General features: G+C 42.3%; 1 protein-coding gene across 1 annotated transcript; it reads right to left on the reverse strand.

The window, feature by feature from the left end:
* Positions 1-3,754: 3,754 nt before the first annotated feature.
* LOC139397195 (guanosine-3',5'-bis(diphosphate) 3'-pyrophosphohydrolase MESH1-like) lies at positions 3,755-7,042 on the reverse strand. The gene is made up of 4 exons (XM_071144067.1): positions 6,860-7,042; positions 6,103-6,158; positions 5,648-5,888; positions 3,755-4,714 (listed from the first exon to the last, which is right to left on the reverse strand). The coding sequence occupies exons 1-4, from the start codon at positions 6,969-6,971 to the stop codon at positions 4,584-4,586; spliced, it is 540 nt and encodes a 179-aa protein (XP_071000168.1). The 5' UTR covers positions 6,972-7,042; the 3' UTR covers positions 3,755-4,583.
* Between the last annotated feature and the right edge of the window lie 7,239 nt (positions 7,043-14,281).

Genomic DNA, 14,281 nt, shown 5'->3' on the forward strand with positions numbered 1-14,281 from the left:
AAGCTGCCAGTTGAGGACTTGTGAGGCGTCTGTTTCTCAAACTAGACACTCTAATGTACTTTTCCTCTTGCTCAGTTGTGCACCGGCCCCCCCCCACTCTTCTTTCTATTCTGGTTAGAGCCAGTTTTCGCTGTTCTGTGAAGGGCGTAGTAAACAGCGTTGAATGAGATCTTCAGTTTCTTGGCAATTTCTCGCATGGAATAGCCTTAATTTCTCAGAACAAGAATCGACTGACGAGTTTCAGAAGAAAGGTCTTTGTTTCTGGCCATTTTGAGCCTGTAATCGAACCCACAAATGCTGATGCTCCAGATACTCAACTAGTCTAAAGAAGGCCAGTTTTATTGCTCCTTTAATCAGAACAACAGTTTTCAGCTGTGCTAAAATAATTGCAAAAAGGTTTTCTAATGATCAATTGGCCTTTTTAAATGATAAACTTGGATTAGCTAACACAACGTGCCATTGGAACACAGGAGTGATGGTTGCTGATAATGGGCCTCTGTAACACCCATGTAGATATTCCATTAAAAATCAGCCGTTTCCAGCTACAGTAGTCATTTTCAACATTAACAATGTCTACACTGTATTTCTGATCAATTTGATGTTATTTTAATGGACAAAAAATGTGCATTTCTTTCAAAAACAAGGACATTTCCAAGTAATCCTAAACTTTTGAACGGTAGTGTACATACTCCTGAACTTATTTAGGCTTGCTATAACAAGGGGCTTGTATACTTATTGACTCAAGACATTTCAGCTTTTAGTTTTTATGAATTAGTAAAAATGTAAAAAACATCATTCCACTTTGACATTATCGGGTATTGTATTGTGTGTAGGCCGGTGACAAAAATCTTATCTTCATCCATTTTAATTTCAGGCTGCAACACAACAACATTTGGAAAAAGTCAAGGGGTATGAATACTTCCAGAAGGCACTGTAGGTGCACCAATAAAAATGAGAAGGAATATTGTCTATGTCAATTGTTTATTTCATACAAACAGTCAGTTTCATGACATGATATACAATACATGATATGTACGTTCATATCTACTATTACTGTCTGAGCTAATAGTAATGATACACAGACTTAGGCCTACAGGCTGAAGAAGGCTTTAACGTGGAGTTTACATGTACCAACAAGATGCTAGTAACTAGCATACAGCAGCATCTTAGCATTCTTACTCTTTTATCATGTTATATAATTATGAAACATCATGTGAGCTAGGTGACTTCCCACTGTACACAAACTGGTTGATTCAACTTTGTTTCCATGTAATAAAAAAAAATATATAATAATCTGTGTTTTTCATTCAGAACATGATTAAGAGGAAAACTGATTGGATTTGCAGAGTCATCAATCTGAAGGAATTTTGTGATTTCTTGTTTATTTTGTTACTCCACCTAAATCGAATGACATGTTTAAAAAAACTATTTTAATTCCCAACTCAATTAAATGTAAATCAAAACTCACAAGTCACACACTATTATAACCACAGCATCTATAGATACAGTAATAATAGACTATTGTAGAAAACACACACCCAATAGGTTAATATTCTCCAACAAGTAAATAGAGTGAATAATCAATCACAGTGTTAACTAGTAATAAGTAGAGAACATCCATAGATAATCATATCTACTACAGTAATATCTCTCTCCTCTGGGGCTCACGCTCTGTAGCAGAGGAAGTTCCTCCTCTCCTCACAGTTCCTGGTTCCCCAGTGCTCTCCATCTCTGGTCAGGGTCCCACAGTGGAGGTATTGAGCGGGGCAGTGGGACAGCTTCCCGCCAGACCAGGCCTGGTACTCCAGGTGGTCCCCGTTCACCCACAGCCATTCTCTGGCCAGGAAGATCAGACCCGTCCACACATGGTTGGTCTGGGCACCCTCCATCTTGCTCTGGGCCTGGAGATGTTCAGTCTTAGAGAGCAGGCTGGGGAAGTCGGTGTAGTGATCCCTGCAGTACTCCAGAGCCTCCTCCCACGTCTTCATCTCCTGAACCAGGATCAGCTTCTCCTTGTAGCATAAGAAGGGGAGTGTCCGGGAGCAAAGCGAATCCATCCATCTCATATCCCACTGTACCATGACACAGTCCTCAATGCCACCAGCATTGTTTGGCTCTCCTGACTTCCAAAACCTAAATGCTGAGTTCTCTCCTCCTGACCATGTCCATCCTGTTGGGTCATTAGCATCTCTGTGCAAACCAATCCAGGTCCAATCACCCCTTGAAATGGGAAGGAGCTGATATACTTCTTCCTGGTTGCTGATGAAGGCCAGGTCAGTGTAGTGCTCATGACAGTACTGCTGAGCCTCTGACCAGGTCTTCTCTTCAGACACATAGTGATATTCTCTGAGTTTACCAGAGGCCACTGCACACAGAGCAGTGATGAGGAGACCAGTGAAGCTACTCTTCCTCTGCATGATGCCCCAGTGCTCAGTAGGTGTGGAGCGGAGCTGACCCCACTGCTGCTGCTGATATTATGAACCTGCTGCTACTCTACTGGCCCCCTCTCATGTGTCCACACAGCCCACCAATCAGAGTGCCTCCTTAATCTAGCCAACCAATCCATGACTCTTCCTCATAGGTTTTCTGATTGGCCACATCCTCTTTCCTCGCCTTCTCTAAATGAATTGAAAGACAGCGTCAGAGGGGAGAGACTTTGAAAGTGGATGTGAAGATTCAGGGTAAGAAAATAGAGTAAGGGCCCTGTACACACATTGCCTAAAAAGGAACACCGCAGTCAAATAATGGCTGCATCTTTTAAGCAAATTCTACCCAGGAGCTTCAGAAAATCTCACGGTCCAAAGAACACGAATAAACTTGAACCAAAGTTGACATGTAAATCCCTCCAACAGAGAATCAGTAGTGAGTTCAGAGAACTCAATATTCTTGACCATATTTGATGCTACATATTTAACCTACATATTTAACCAGGGCTGTAGTGGTGCCTGGAGAAGTGGGTATACTCTCATTTTGCCAAAGGGCTCGTCCGGCGAAGGAAAGGCGCCCTGTGTGGAAATATATGAGAAACAGTGACATACACTATGAATGACCTAAAATGTTGAATCCCATATTGGTCTTTCACAGTCAGACCAACCCATGCTGTACTGTGCAGTAGGCTAATAGTAGGCCTACTACTGAAACAGATAAATGAGGCTGCCAACTGAGTCACAAATTCACAGGTTTCAGATTTTTCCCCATTTCTGTAAGGTTTTCGTTCTGTTACACTTTTTCTTACAGAAAACAACGTAATTGTATTATCTAAGTCCATAACAATGCTTAAACCACATCAGGAGACCACTTTTGAGGTTTGAGTGTCAACTGTAAGTGCTGTTATTGTGAAGTGGAAATGTCTAAGAGCAACAACGGCTCAGCAGTGAAGTGGTAGGCCACAAGGCTCACAGAATAGGACCACCGAGTGCTGAAGGTATGGATAGTGCTAACTGTAAAGTTTTGTCAAGGAGGAATAATGGGGATATTTTTCATGGCTCAGCCTAGGCCCCTTGGTTCCAGTGAAGGGAAATCTTAACGGTAGAGCATACAAAGAAATTCTATACGGTTCTGTGCCCCCTCCCAAAGGATTTTCATTAACTTACACTAGACTTTTCCCCCCTTACTAGCTCCGACCTTATCTATGAAAAATCGACTTACTGTGACATGTAGTTCTCCCACCTAGCTATAGTATCTTAAGACGAATGCAATAACTAAGTCACTCTGGATAAGAGTGTCTGCTAAATGACTCAAATGTAAAATTAAATAAATGGTGTAATTGATTTGTTTTATTGAGGGGATAAATATGACATGTATTGTCTACCTCATCTTTGATTGTCAGTATTAATGATACAAAAGGCAACAGATACAACGTAGGTGATAAAACAACACATATCAGAACTCAGACGAGTCCTGCAAACTATGATTTACAAAAGTAACTGTGCTGGAAATGTTTAACGTTTGTGCTTTTCTAAGAACAAAAGTTCTCAGTTTCAAGGTCTCGGCTTAGAGAGAAGAAGCCTTGAGGTATTGGTCTGTCACATGTTATGAACCAGTACTGGTCGGTCACATGTATGAAACAAAACAGTAATGATGAATTAATTATGCAAATATAACATGTCTGTGTATAGCCATATATAAGACAACAGTTGGGACTGCCCCAGCAGAGCTCCTGATTGACATGTGTTCTATAGTGCATTGAGTTGGAACCTCTCCAGCGCGCTGATAATAAAGGATCATTCATTTAAGATTGACTTAAGTGTCCCTGGTGGACATTTCCATGACATGGTGGTGAATTTCCACAACAGCCTTTCATCTTCACAAAATGATGCATATCTTTGCTTTATTCAATACGAGAAAACTCAAGGTGACATTGATGGTTTGCCAGTTCTACAGACAATGTATGCAAATTACTGTAGAATGAATGAATAATAAATTACCCATAAAAAATAAATCCTTAGAGCTTAGAGTTTATTCGATGGAGAAGGCTCCTATTTTGAAGACAATATGCTCAAATATTTTCACATGAACTCTTTACAAAAGTGTGCATCAAGAGTTGCTGTGTTGTGCCACCTGGTATCAGAAGTAGAGAGGTGTCAAAGCTCAACCCCCCTCTGCTTGAAGAGCTCCTCTAGTTGTCTCTCCAGTGCTGGGTTGGTCCCCCTCAGTCCTCTCACTACCTGGGCTGCCCACACAAAGTACTCCTGAACACGCTCTGCCGGCCAACCTGGCAACCACAACACAGATTTAAATATAAGATATGGGACAGGGGTAAAGAGAGGGACAGTCAGACAACGAGAGGGAAGTAAAGAGAAGCAATGAGCCAGAGAGATAATTAGAAAATAAAGATCAGTTTCCCCAGTTCAGAGAAATTGGTCATGGAGGTTGTTAGGTTTATGTCCCATCCTGCATTCTGATTCACCAGCTTCTAACCACTAGATGGTGCTGCTCTTGCTTTTTTTTTTTTTAAGAATCAGTCACTCACATTTGTGGCACAAATCCAATGCAAGTCAATGGTACCTATATTAGCATTTTCGCACAGTAACATTGAGTTTATATATATATATATATTTTTTTTTATAGATACTTTAGGATTTGGACATGACGCGTGAAAATGCTAATAAAGAAACCATTCGCATGCATTGGATGTGCCAAAAATGCTAAAAAGTTAGCATTTGAAATGGTGGATAACAAAACCAAAGCATGGATTGTTGTCATACCTTGTCCATCGACTGCTTAGTCATTTAAGTTAACTTCTGACAACATTTACCATCCCGCAGTAGCGGCCATGATTTAGCAGCGGCCATGATTTAGCAGCAGATGCATATAGCAGACATGATTTGAGAAGATAGACAATCAAAAAAGCATATTTTTGGACCCTCTGTGTAAAATATGTTATTTGTGTTGGTTATCCTATGAGAGAACCAATGGTCCAAACCCCATTTCACTATCATATAAACCCCATTTCACCGTTCAAAGGTTATTGGAGTTTTTACACTTGTAGGTTGGCCAAAATGTGTGACTAAGTCAATGGAGGCCAGAGAGAGAAAGTGGTCAAAATAAGGAAAATTGCACAGCGTTGTGTTAACTTGGCTAGAAACTGTGTAGGAGATAATTACCTGACTAGATCAACAGAAAAGTGAGCCTGTCAATCAATCACCTGTAGGTGTGCAGCGGTTCAGGTCCCTCAGGTTGTACAGTTTGTCAGCCAGTTTGACCAGTTTGGCCTGGTGGCTGGCGTGAGGTGCATGCTCCACCTGCTGACGTTTCCTCTCATGCTTGGGTAGCGCCTTATCATCTGTCACTTCCTGAACAATTCGAGACACCGTTTGCCCAAAGATGGCCTGTAGTTCTCCTATGCTGGTGTCAGTGTCCTCCACTGTGTCATGGAGCAAAGCTGCCTGAGGACAGTTGGAAAATATAAATATCAGTCATGACCTTCCTGTTAATAACACAAACTCGTAACACAAATGTTTAATGTTTTCATGAGCTTAACATTGCCCATTGACTCGTCTATACTTAATAATATAATTTCATTACGATTTAAAATATTGCCCTCCAGGAACAAGTATGCAAGAAAGTATTTTGAGTTTGTCTGATACGTAAAACACTTACTTGCAAAACTTCAATGTCTGTTATCCCACCTTCATGGCTTAGGATCCTTGCCACACCTGCAAAATTATAAACACAGCAAATGTAAATGCAGATATCCATACACTGAAGTTCGAGCAGTGAGAGAGTTATTGCTAAGGACCTCTCTCAATAATGGACTAGAGAATAACGTTACTCCTTATCGTCCAAGGACCTTGCATGTTTAGAGGCAAATTGGCCCTTGCAGCCAAAACCGCTAAATACTCAATCTAAACATGAATCAATTCTCAATTACAGTACATTTCTAGAAACAAACTTTTATATCAAAAATAATTTTCCAAATACAAAACACACACTTACTGTGCACTGTTAACAGGTTAACAGATGCAGCTGACAGCATCTTTCAGTGACAACAGATGCAGACAGCTAATTAGCACATGAATGCCTCTGTCTTCAGTAAACAAGCGCTGTACCATGGAGATGAGACCGTGGGAACACTTACCCTAAACAAAAGTGTGTAGTGCTTTTACCTTTTGTGTTAATAATTTTAAAAAAGGTCTAGCTAATATGAAATATATGTTCCTTGTGTTTCCAAAACCGTACCGCAAAAGATGTTTTAACGTTCAGAACAAGCGTCGGGGCTCTTAATTAACAAAACTTCCCCGGTCAGAAGATGCTAGCTATCATCAATAGGCGCTAATGGTAGCTAGTTGAGTCCTTATGCCATTCATAGACGTTAACTAGCTAGCATCTGTTAAGATTGTTTTTATAACAACTGTACCTATTGGGTGGTTGATATATGGCGTTTGTTCAGCGTCTTTACGTCGTTGATTGCGGTGCTTTTCAGCAGCGAAGTTGACAGTCTCCAACAGAATGACCGCTTCTGAACTCATGCTGTAAAAATAGTTTCTCACACTACAGACGGCACATTATTACCAACGTTTGGTCGCAGATCTCACCCGTCATTTGTGCGTCAGTGCCTTCTCTTTAAATGTCCGTAGTCAGACAAAGTCTCGCAACATTCCATCCGCTTCCACTGAAGCAAGGATAACATATTGCATTGGGATAAATGGTGTGCCTCCTTGCGAAAAAATATAAATACGAATGAGCCTTACCTTTATATATATATTTTAGCAGTATTCCTTTCTAGGGAGGTTTTCCAAGCCACCGTGCCTCTACACCTGCATTGCTTGCTGTTTGTGGTTTTAGGCTGTGTTTCTGTATAGCACTTTGAGATATCAGCTGATGTAAGAAGAGCTTTATAAATAGATTTGATTTGATTCATAATAGAGCGTAAATCAATACTTAGTCCTAATGTCCATGTGTTCATTAGAGACAAGAACGTTTTTGCATAAAGTCCCCATTATGAGCAGGGGTTTGTTTGAATGTCATGATCAGGGGCTGGATTTGTCTAGGAAGCAGAGACTTGTGGACATGTGGATGAACGGGTAGGCTACCCCCAGTAGTACATACCAGGCCTGGACCTCCCCCGCCCACCACCTCCGCTGTGCGACCCTGATCAGAGAGGTAGAGCACTGGCGAACAAGGGACTGTCAGGAGGGAAGGAACTGTGAAGTGATTTGGTAAGTCATCATTTGAGACCCAATCATTGATCCAAATCAGGAAAAATCTATGCCAAAATGTTGTAATAGGGTTATGATTATAGGGGGGTGATTATTGTCAGAAAGAAGTTGCAAAAATGTAAAAGTTTGCCAAAAACAAGGATCAACTTGATCAGTGTTTTGCCATCAAAACATGTATTTTAGACATCTTTTTTTAATGTGTGTTTTCCTATGTAAGGAGGACATCTAAATTGTTTTTAGTAGTATTTTGTTTGACCTTTCTGGCTACATTTGAAAAGATAACCAAATACTTCCTTTACCTACCCTGCCTTTCTAAGGTCTTCGAAAGCCAAGTTAACTAACAGATTACCGACCATTTCGAATTCCACTGTACTTTCTCCGCTATGCAATCTGGTTTCAGAGCTGGTCATGGGTGCACCTCAGCCACGCTCAAGGTCCTAAACGATATCATAACCGCCATCGATAAGAGACATTACTGTGCAGCCGTATTCATCGACCTGGCTAAGGCTTTCGACTCTGTCAATCACAACATTCTCATTAGCAGGCTCAACAGCCTTGGTTTCTCAAATGATTGCCTCGCCTGGTTCACCAACTACTTCTCTGATAGAGTTCAGTATGTCAAATCGGTGGGCCTGTTGTCCGGACCTCTGGCAGTCTCTATGGGGTGCCATAGGGTTCAATTCTCGGGCCGACTCTCTTCTCTGTATACATCAATGATGTCGCTCTTGCTGCTGGTGATTCTTTGATCCACCTCTACGCAGACGACACCATTCTGTATACCTCTGGCCCTTCTTTGGACACTGTGTTAACTAACCTCCAAATGAGCTTTAATGCCATACAACTCTCCTTCCGTGGCCTCCAACTGCTCTTAAATGCAAGTAAAACTAAATGCATGTTCTTCAACCGATCGCTGCCTGTGTAACAGTATAGACTTTACGCCCGTCCCCTCGCCCCGACCTGGGCGCGAACCAGGGACGCTCTGCACACGTCAACAGTCACCCTCGAAGCATCGTTACCCATTGCTCCACAAAAGCCGCGGTCCTTGCAGAGCGAGGGGAACCACTACTTCAAGGTCTCAGAGCAAGTGACGTCACCGATTGAAACGCCACTAGCGCGCACCACCGCTAACTAGCTAGCCATTCCACATTGGCTACACTTGCACCTGCCCGCACGTCCAGCATCACTACTCTGGACGGTTCTGACTTAGAATATGTGGACAACTACAAATACCTAGGTGTCTGGTTAGGCTGTAAACTCTCCTTCCAGACTCACATTAAACATCTCCAATCCAAAATGAAATCTAGAATCGGCTTCCTATTTCGCAACAAAACATCCTTCACTCATGCTGCCAAACATACCCTCGTACAACTGACCATCCTACCGATCCTCGACTTCGGCGATGTCATTTACAAAATAGCCTCCAACACTCTACTCAACAAATTGGATGCAGTCTACAACAGTCCTATCCGTTTTGTCACCAAAGCCCCATATACTACCCACCACTGCGACCTGTATGCTCTCGTTGGCTGGCCCTCGCTTCATACTCGTCACCAAACCCACTGGCTCCAGGTCATCTACATGTTTTTGCTAGGTAAAGCCTTGTCTTATCTCAGTTCACTGGTCACCATAGCAGCACCCACCTGTAGCACGCACTCCAGCAGGTATATCTCACTGGTCACCCCCAAAGCCAATTCTTCCTTCGGCCGCCTCTCCTTCCAGTTCTCTGCTGCCAATGACTGGAACGAACTGCAAAAATCACTAAACCTGGAGACTCTTACCTCCCTCACTAGCTTTGAGCACCAGCTGTCAGAGCAGCTCACAGATCACTGCACCTGTACATAGCTCATCTGTAAATAGCCCATCCAATCTACCTCATCCCCATACTGTATTTATTTATTTATCTTGCTCCTTTGCACCCCAGTATCTATACTTGCACATTAATCTTCTGCACATTCTACCATTCCAGTGTTTAATTGACATATTGTAATTACTTCGCCACCAAGGCCTATTTATTGCCTTACCTCTCTTATCCTACGTCATTTGCACATGCTGTATATATATTTTCTACTGTATTATTGATTGTATGTTTGTTTATTCCACGTGTAACTCTGTATTGTTGTATGTGTCGAAATGCTTTGCTTTATCTTGGCCAGGTCACAGTTGCATATGAGAACTTGTTCTCAACTAGCCTACCTGGTTAAATAAAGGTGAAATAAATAAATATCTTCTCACAGGTTCTATCAAAAGTCCAGCACTGCACCAGCAAAACACTCCAACACTAGCACAGACTGGAATATGTTCCGGGATTCATCCAATGGCATTGTGGAGTACACCACTTCAGTCATCTGCTTCATCAATAAGTGCATCGACGACGACGTCGTCCCCACAGTGACCGTACGTACAGGGCCTTGCAAAAGTAATCATCTCCCTTGGTGTTTTCCCTATTTTGTTGCATTACAACCTGTAATTTAAATATATTTTTATTTGGATTTCATGTAACGGACATACACAAAATAGTCCAAATTGGGGAAGTGAAATTTAAAAAATAACTTGTTTAAAACAATTCTAAAAAATGTCAAACGTAAAAGTGGTGCATGCATATGTATTCACCCCCTTTGATATACCTGTATTAACTGCACCTGTTTGAACTTGTTACCTGTATAAAAGACATCTGTCCACACACTAAATCAAACAGACTCCAACCTCTCCACAATGGCCAAGACCAGAGAGCTGTGTAAGGACATCAGGGATAAAATTGTAGACCTGCACAAGGCTGGGATGGGCTACAGGACAATAGACAAGCAGCTAGGTGAGCAGGCAATAACTGTGGGCAAAATTATTAGAAAATGGAAGAAGTTCAAGATGAAGGTCAATCACCCTCGTTCTGGGGCTCCATGCAAGATCTCACCTCGTGGGGCATCAATGAACATGAGGAAGGTAAGGGATCAGCCCAGAACTACACGGCAGGACCTGGTCAATGACCTGAAGAGAGCTGGGATCATAGTCTCAAAGAAAACCATTAGTAACACACTACGCCATCATGGATTAAAATCCTGCAGCGCACGCAAGGTCCCCCTGCTCAAGCCAGCGCATGTCCAGGCCCGTCTGAAGTTTGCCAATGACCATCTGGATGATCCAGAGGAGGAATGGGAGAAGGTCATGTGGTCTGATGAGACAAAAACAGAGCTTTTTGGTCTGAACTCCACTCGCCGTGTTTGGAGGAAGAAGAAGGATGAGTACAACCCCAAGAACACCATCCAAACCGTGAAGCATGGAGGTGGAAACATCATTCTTTGGGGGTGCTTTTCTGCAAAGGGGACAGGACGACTGCACCGTATTGAGGGGAGGATGGATGGGGCCATGTATCGCAAGATCTTGGCCAACAACCTCCTTCCCTCAGTAAGAGCATTGAAGATGGGTCGTGGCTGGGTCTTCCAGCATGACAACGACCCAAAACACACAGCCAGGGCAACTAAGGAGTGGCTCCGTAAGAGGCATCTCAAGGTCCTGGAGTGGCCTAGCCAGTCTCCAGACCTGAACCCAATAGAAAATCTTTGAAGGGAGCTGAAAGTCCGTATTGCCCAGCGACAGCCCCGAAACCTGAAGGATCTGGAGAAGGTCTGTATGGAGGAGTGGGCCAAAATCCCTGCTGCAGTGTGTGCAAACCTGGTCAAGAACTACAGGAAATGTATGATCTCTGTAATTGCAAACAAAGGTTTCTGTACCAAATATTAAGTTCTGCTTTTCTGATGTATCAAATACTTATGTCATGCAATAAAATGAAAATTAATTACTTAAAAATCATACAATGTGATTTTCTGGATTTTTGTTTTAGATTCCGTTTCTCATAGTTGAAGTGTACCTATGATAAAAATGACAGACCTCTACATGCTTTGTAAGTAGGAAAACCTGCAAAATCGGCAGTGTATCAAATACTTGTTCTCCCCACTGTATATATTTACGCTCAGTGTGTCGTCTTGATCGCTGTTGAAAAGTTTGTTTCTTTTGTAGAATTGTCCGTCTCTCTCTCTCTGCCGTGGTCAGAATGGATACTTCAGAGTAACATTCAGCGATGTTGTTATAGAATAGATGTTTCGGCAGGTGTCGGTCTTGCCCTTCAATGATACCGAATTCCTAGCTGCAGACTAGTAATTAATATCAAAGACTTGTTCTTATTCTGTGGGGATCAATAGTCTAAGAGTTTAACCACGTGGGATGGTTAAAAGATTCAGCAGTCTGGTCTCAACCTTGGCCCTCTCGTTATTGAGGTAAGCTGGTCTGCAACCTTTGTCCTCTCGTAATTGAGAGAAACATGGTCTGTTGAGAAATTCTCAAAGTGGGGGGTTTATTCGGGAGTTGCAGAAAAGGCTGTCTCATGACGCAAGGTCCGAACTGGGTTCATGGGCGGTCCTCTGATTTAGTTAAACTCAAAAGGGAATTGGAGTTTCCTTCATTAAACAGTCCAAAATCACATTACACAATTTTACAAACAGTATCATCTTCACTCATTCATCTTATACAACAATTAGATGTAAACCTCATATCTGAGGCTATTATATAAACAACGTTATGGTAATGTGGCTGTATTGTCTCCCATGAGCCCCACAAAATTGCACCAAACGGACCAGTTCGTAGCTGGATTCTTCACCGATCTTTTATACCTTCTCCGGAACATAAATGTTGTTCGGACCTCAAGTTCTGTGAGGTGGAAGAAATTCCTTTGTTCTCTTCTATGAAAACTCTACTCTGTCTCTATACTGTGGCCTTGAGGAGATCATCTCCTCCAGGAATTTACAACCTCTCTGACCACAGCAGCCTAGTTGTAGGAGACAGAGAGGGGGATGGTGCTCGCTGTACCCAAAGAGGGCAACGTCATGACAGCGTTAACTAGTAATAAGTAGAGAGCATACATAGATGATCATATCTACTACAGTAATATCTCTCTCCTCTGGGGCTCACGCTCTGTAGCAGAGGAAGTTCCTCCTCTCCTCACAGTTCCTGGTTCCCCATTGCTCTTCATCTCTGGTCAGGGTCCCACCATGGAGGTATTAGGTGGGGCGCCGGTCCAGACCTGGTACTCCAGGTGGTCCCCGTTCACCAACAGCCATTCTCTGGCCAGGAAGATCAGACCCGTCCACACATGGTCGGTCTGGGCACCCTCCATCTTGCTCTGGGCCTGGAGATGTTCAGTCTTAGAGAGCAGGCTGGGGAGGTCGGTGTAGTGATCCCTGCAGTACTCCAGAGCCTCCTCCCATCTCTTCATCTCAGGGTCACGGAGGAGAGAGGGTGCAGGATGGACTTTTGTCCAAATGAGAAAAGGCCCCACCACACCATCAGAGTGCCTTGTTACATCATCTATACTCTCAGGTTACCAATTAGACTGCTTATATTTTTTCTACTGGGCTCTTTCTTAATTGTCTGTCCTTGATTCCTCACATTCTCTTACCTCGTATTCTTCTCAAAACCCCCTGCGGACAACCTTGGATCTTCTCCTCCAATGGTTTTGAGCAGAAGGAGAAGAAAAGGGATGTGAGGATTCAGGGAAAGACAATATAGTAAGGGCCCTGTTCACACACTACCTAAAAACGAACACCGCAGTCAAATAACTCCTGCAGTTTCTAAGCAAACTACCCAGGAGCTTCGGAAAATCTCACGGTCCAAAGAACCAGAATAAACTTTAACCAAAGCTGACATGTAAATCCCTCCAACAGAGAATCAGTAGAGAGAGAGTTCATCTTCTTGACCATATGCCCTTACACATTTTTAACCTCAAATGTCGGTGTGGAATATAGTAACATACGTGTAATATAGCATATGATGTCATCATAAATGTTTTGCAAGTTCTACCTGCATGTACGATTAACTTGTCAAAATAGGACAAAACTTTAGGTTGATAAACACGTTTAACGTCTTCCTACAATAACAAAACTGAAATAGAATGCCCTGACTATGTTAATATAAGTGACTTGTATAGAGTGAGTTTGTGATGAACTATGTCGGTGAAGCAATAAGATAAATAATACATTTCTTTCATTACACTCTTAGATAAAAAGGTGCTATCAGGAACCTAAAACAGTTATTTGGCTGTCCCCATAGGAGAACCCTTTGAAGAACCCTTTTTGGTTCCATGTAGAACCCTTTCCACAGAGGAAAGGATTCATTAACCTTCACCCCCCCCCCCACCCACATCACAGCCAATGTTAAGTCCTTCGGCACAGAAAAGTTCTCATGCACATTTAATGAGGCTCTGGGATGTGGACTAATACTTTTGAGATTTTTATTTGGAACCCAAAAAGGTTCAACCTGGAGCCAAAAAGGGTTCTCCTATTGGGACAGCCAAAGAACCCTTTGATTTTCACTATTGATGATTCAAAAGGCAACTGATGCAATGTATGTGATACAAGATAAATATCTGAATTTAGATTGATCCTGCAAACTAATAGGACTTACAAATGTCCTCCAGCACTTAGCAGTTTTACTGCTATATTACAAAAATATATAAAGAGCAGGACAATGATAGTAACAAGTTTACTAATACTAATTACATTGACTTGACCCGTAGTTTTATATAGACACACAGAGCACACGGTGGTAATAATATATATTGTACAGACTTTTAG

Source organism: Oncorhynchus clarkii, unplaced genomic scaffold (genome assembly GCF_045791955.1).
Source record: "Oncorhynchus clarkii lewisi isolate Uvic-CL-2024 unplaced genomic scaffold, UVic_Ocla_1.0 unplaced_contig_3750_pilon_pilon, whole genome shotgun sequence".
Lineage (NCBI taxonomy): Eukaryota > Metazoa > Chordata > Actinopteri > Salmoniformes > Salmonidae > Oncorhynchus > Oncorhynchus clarkii.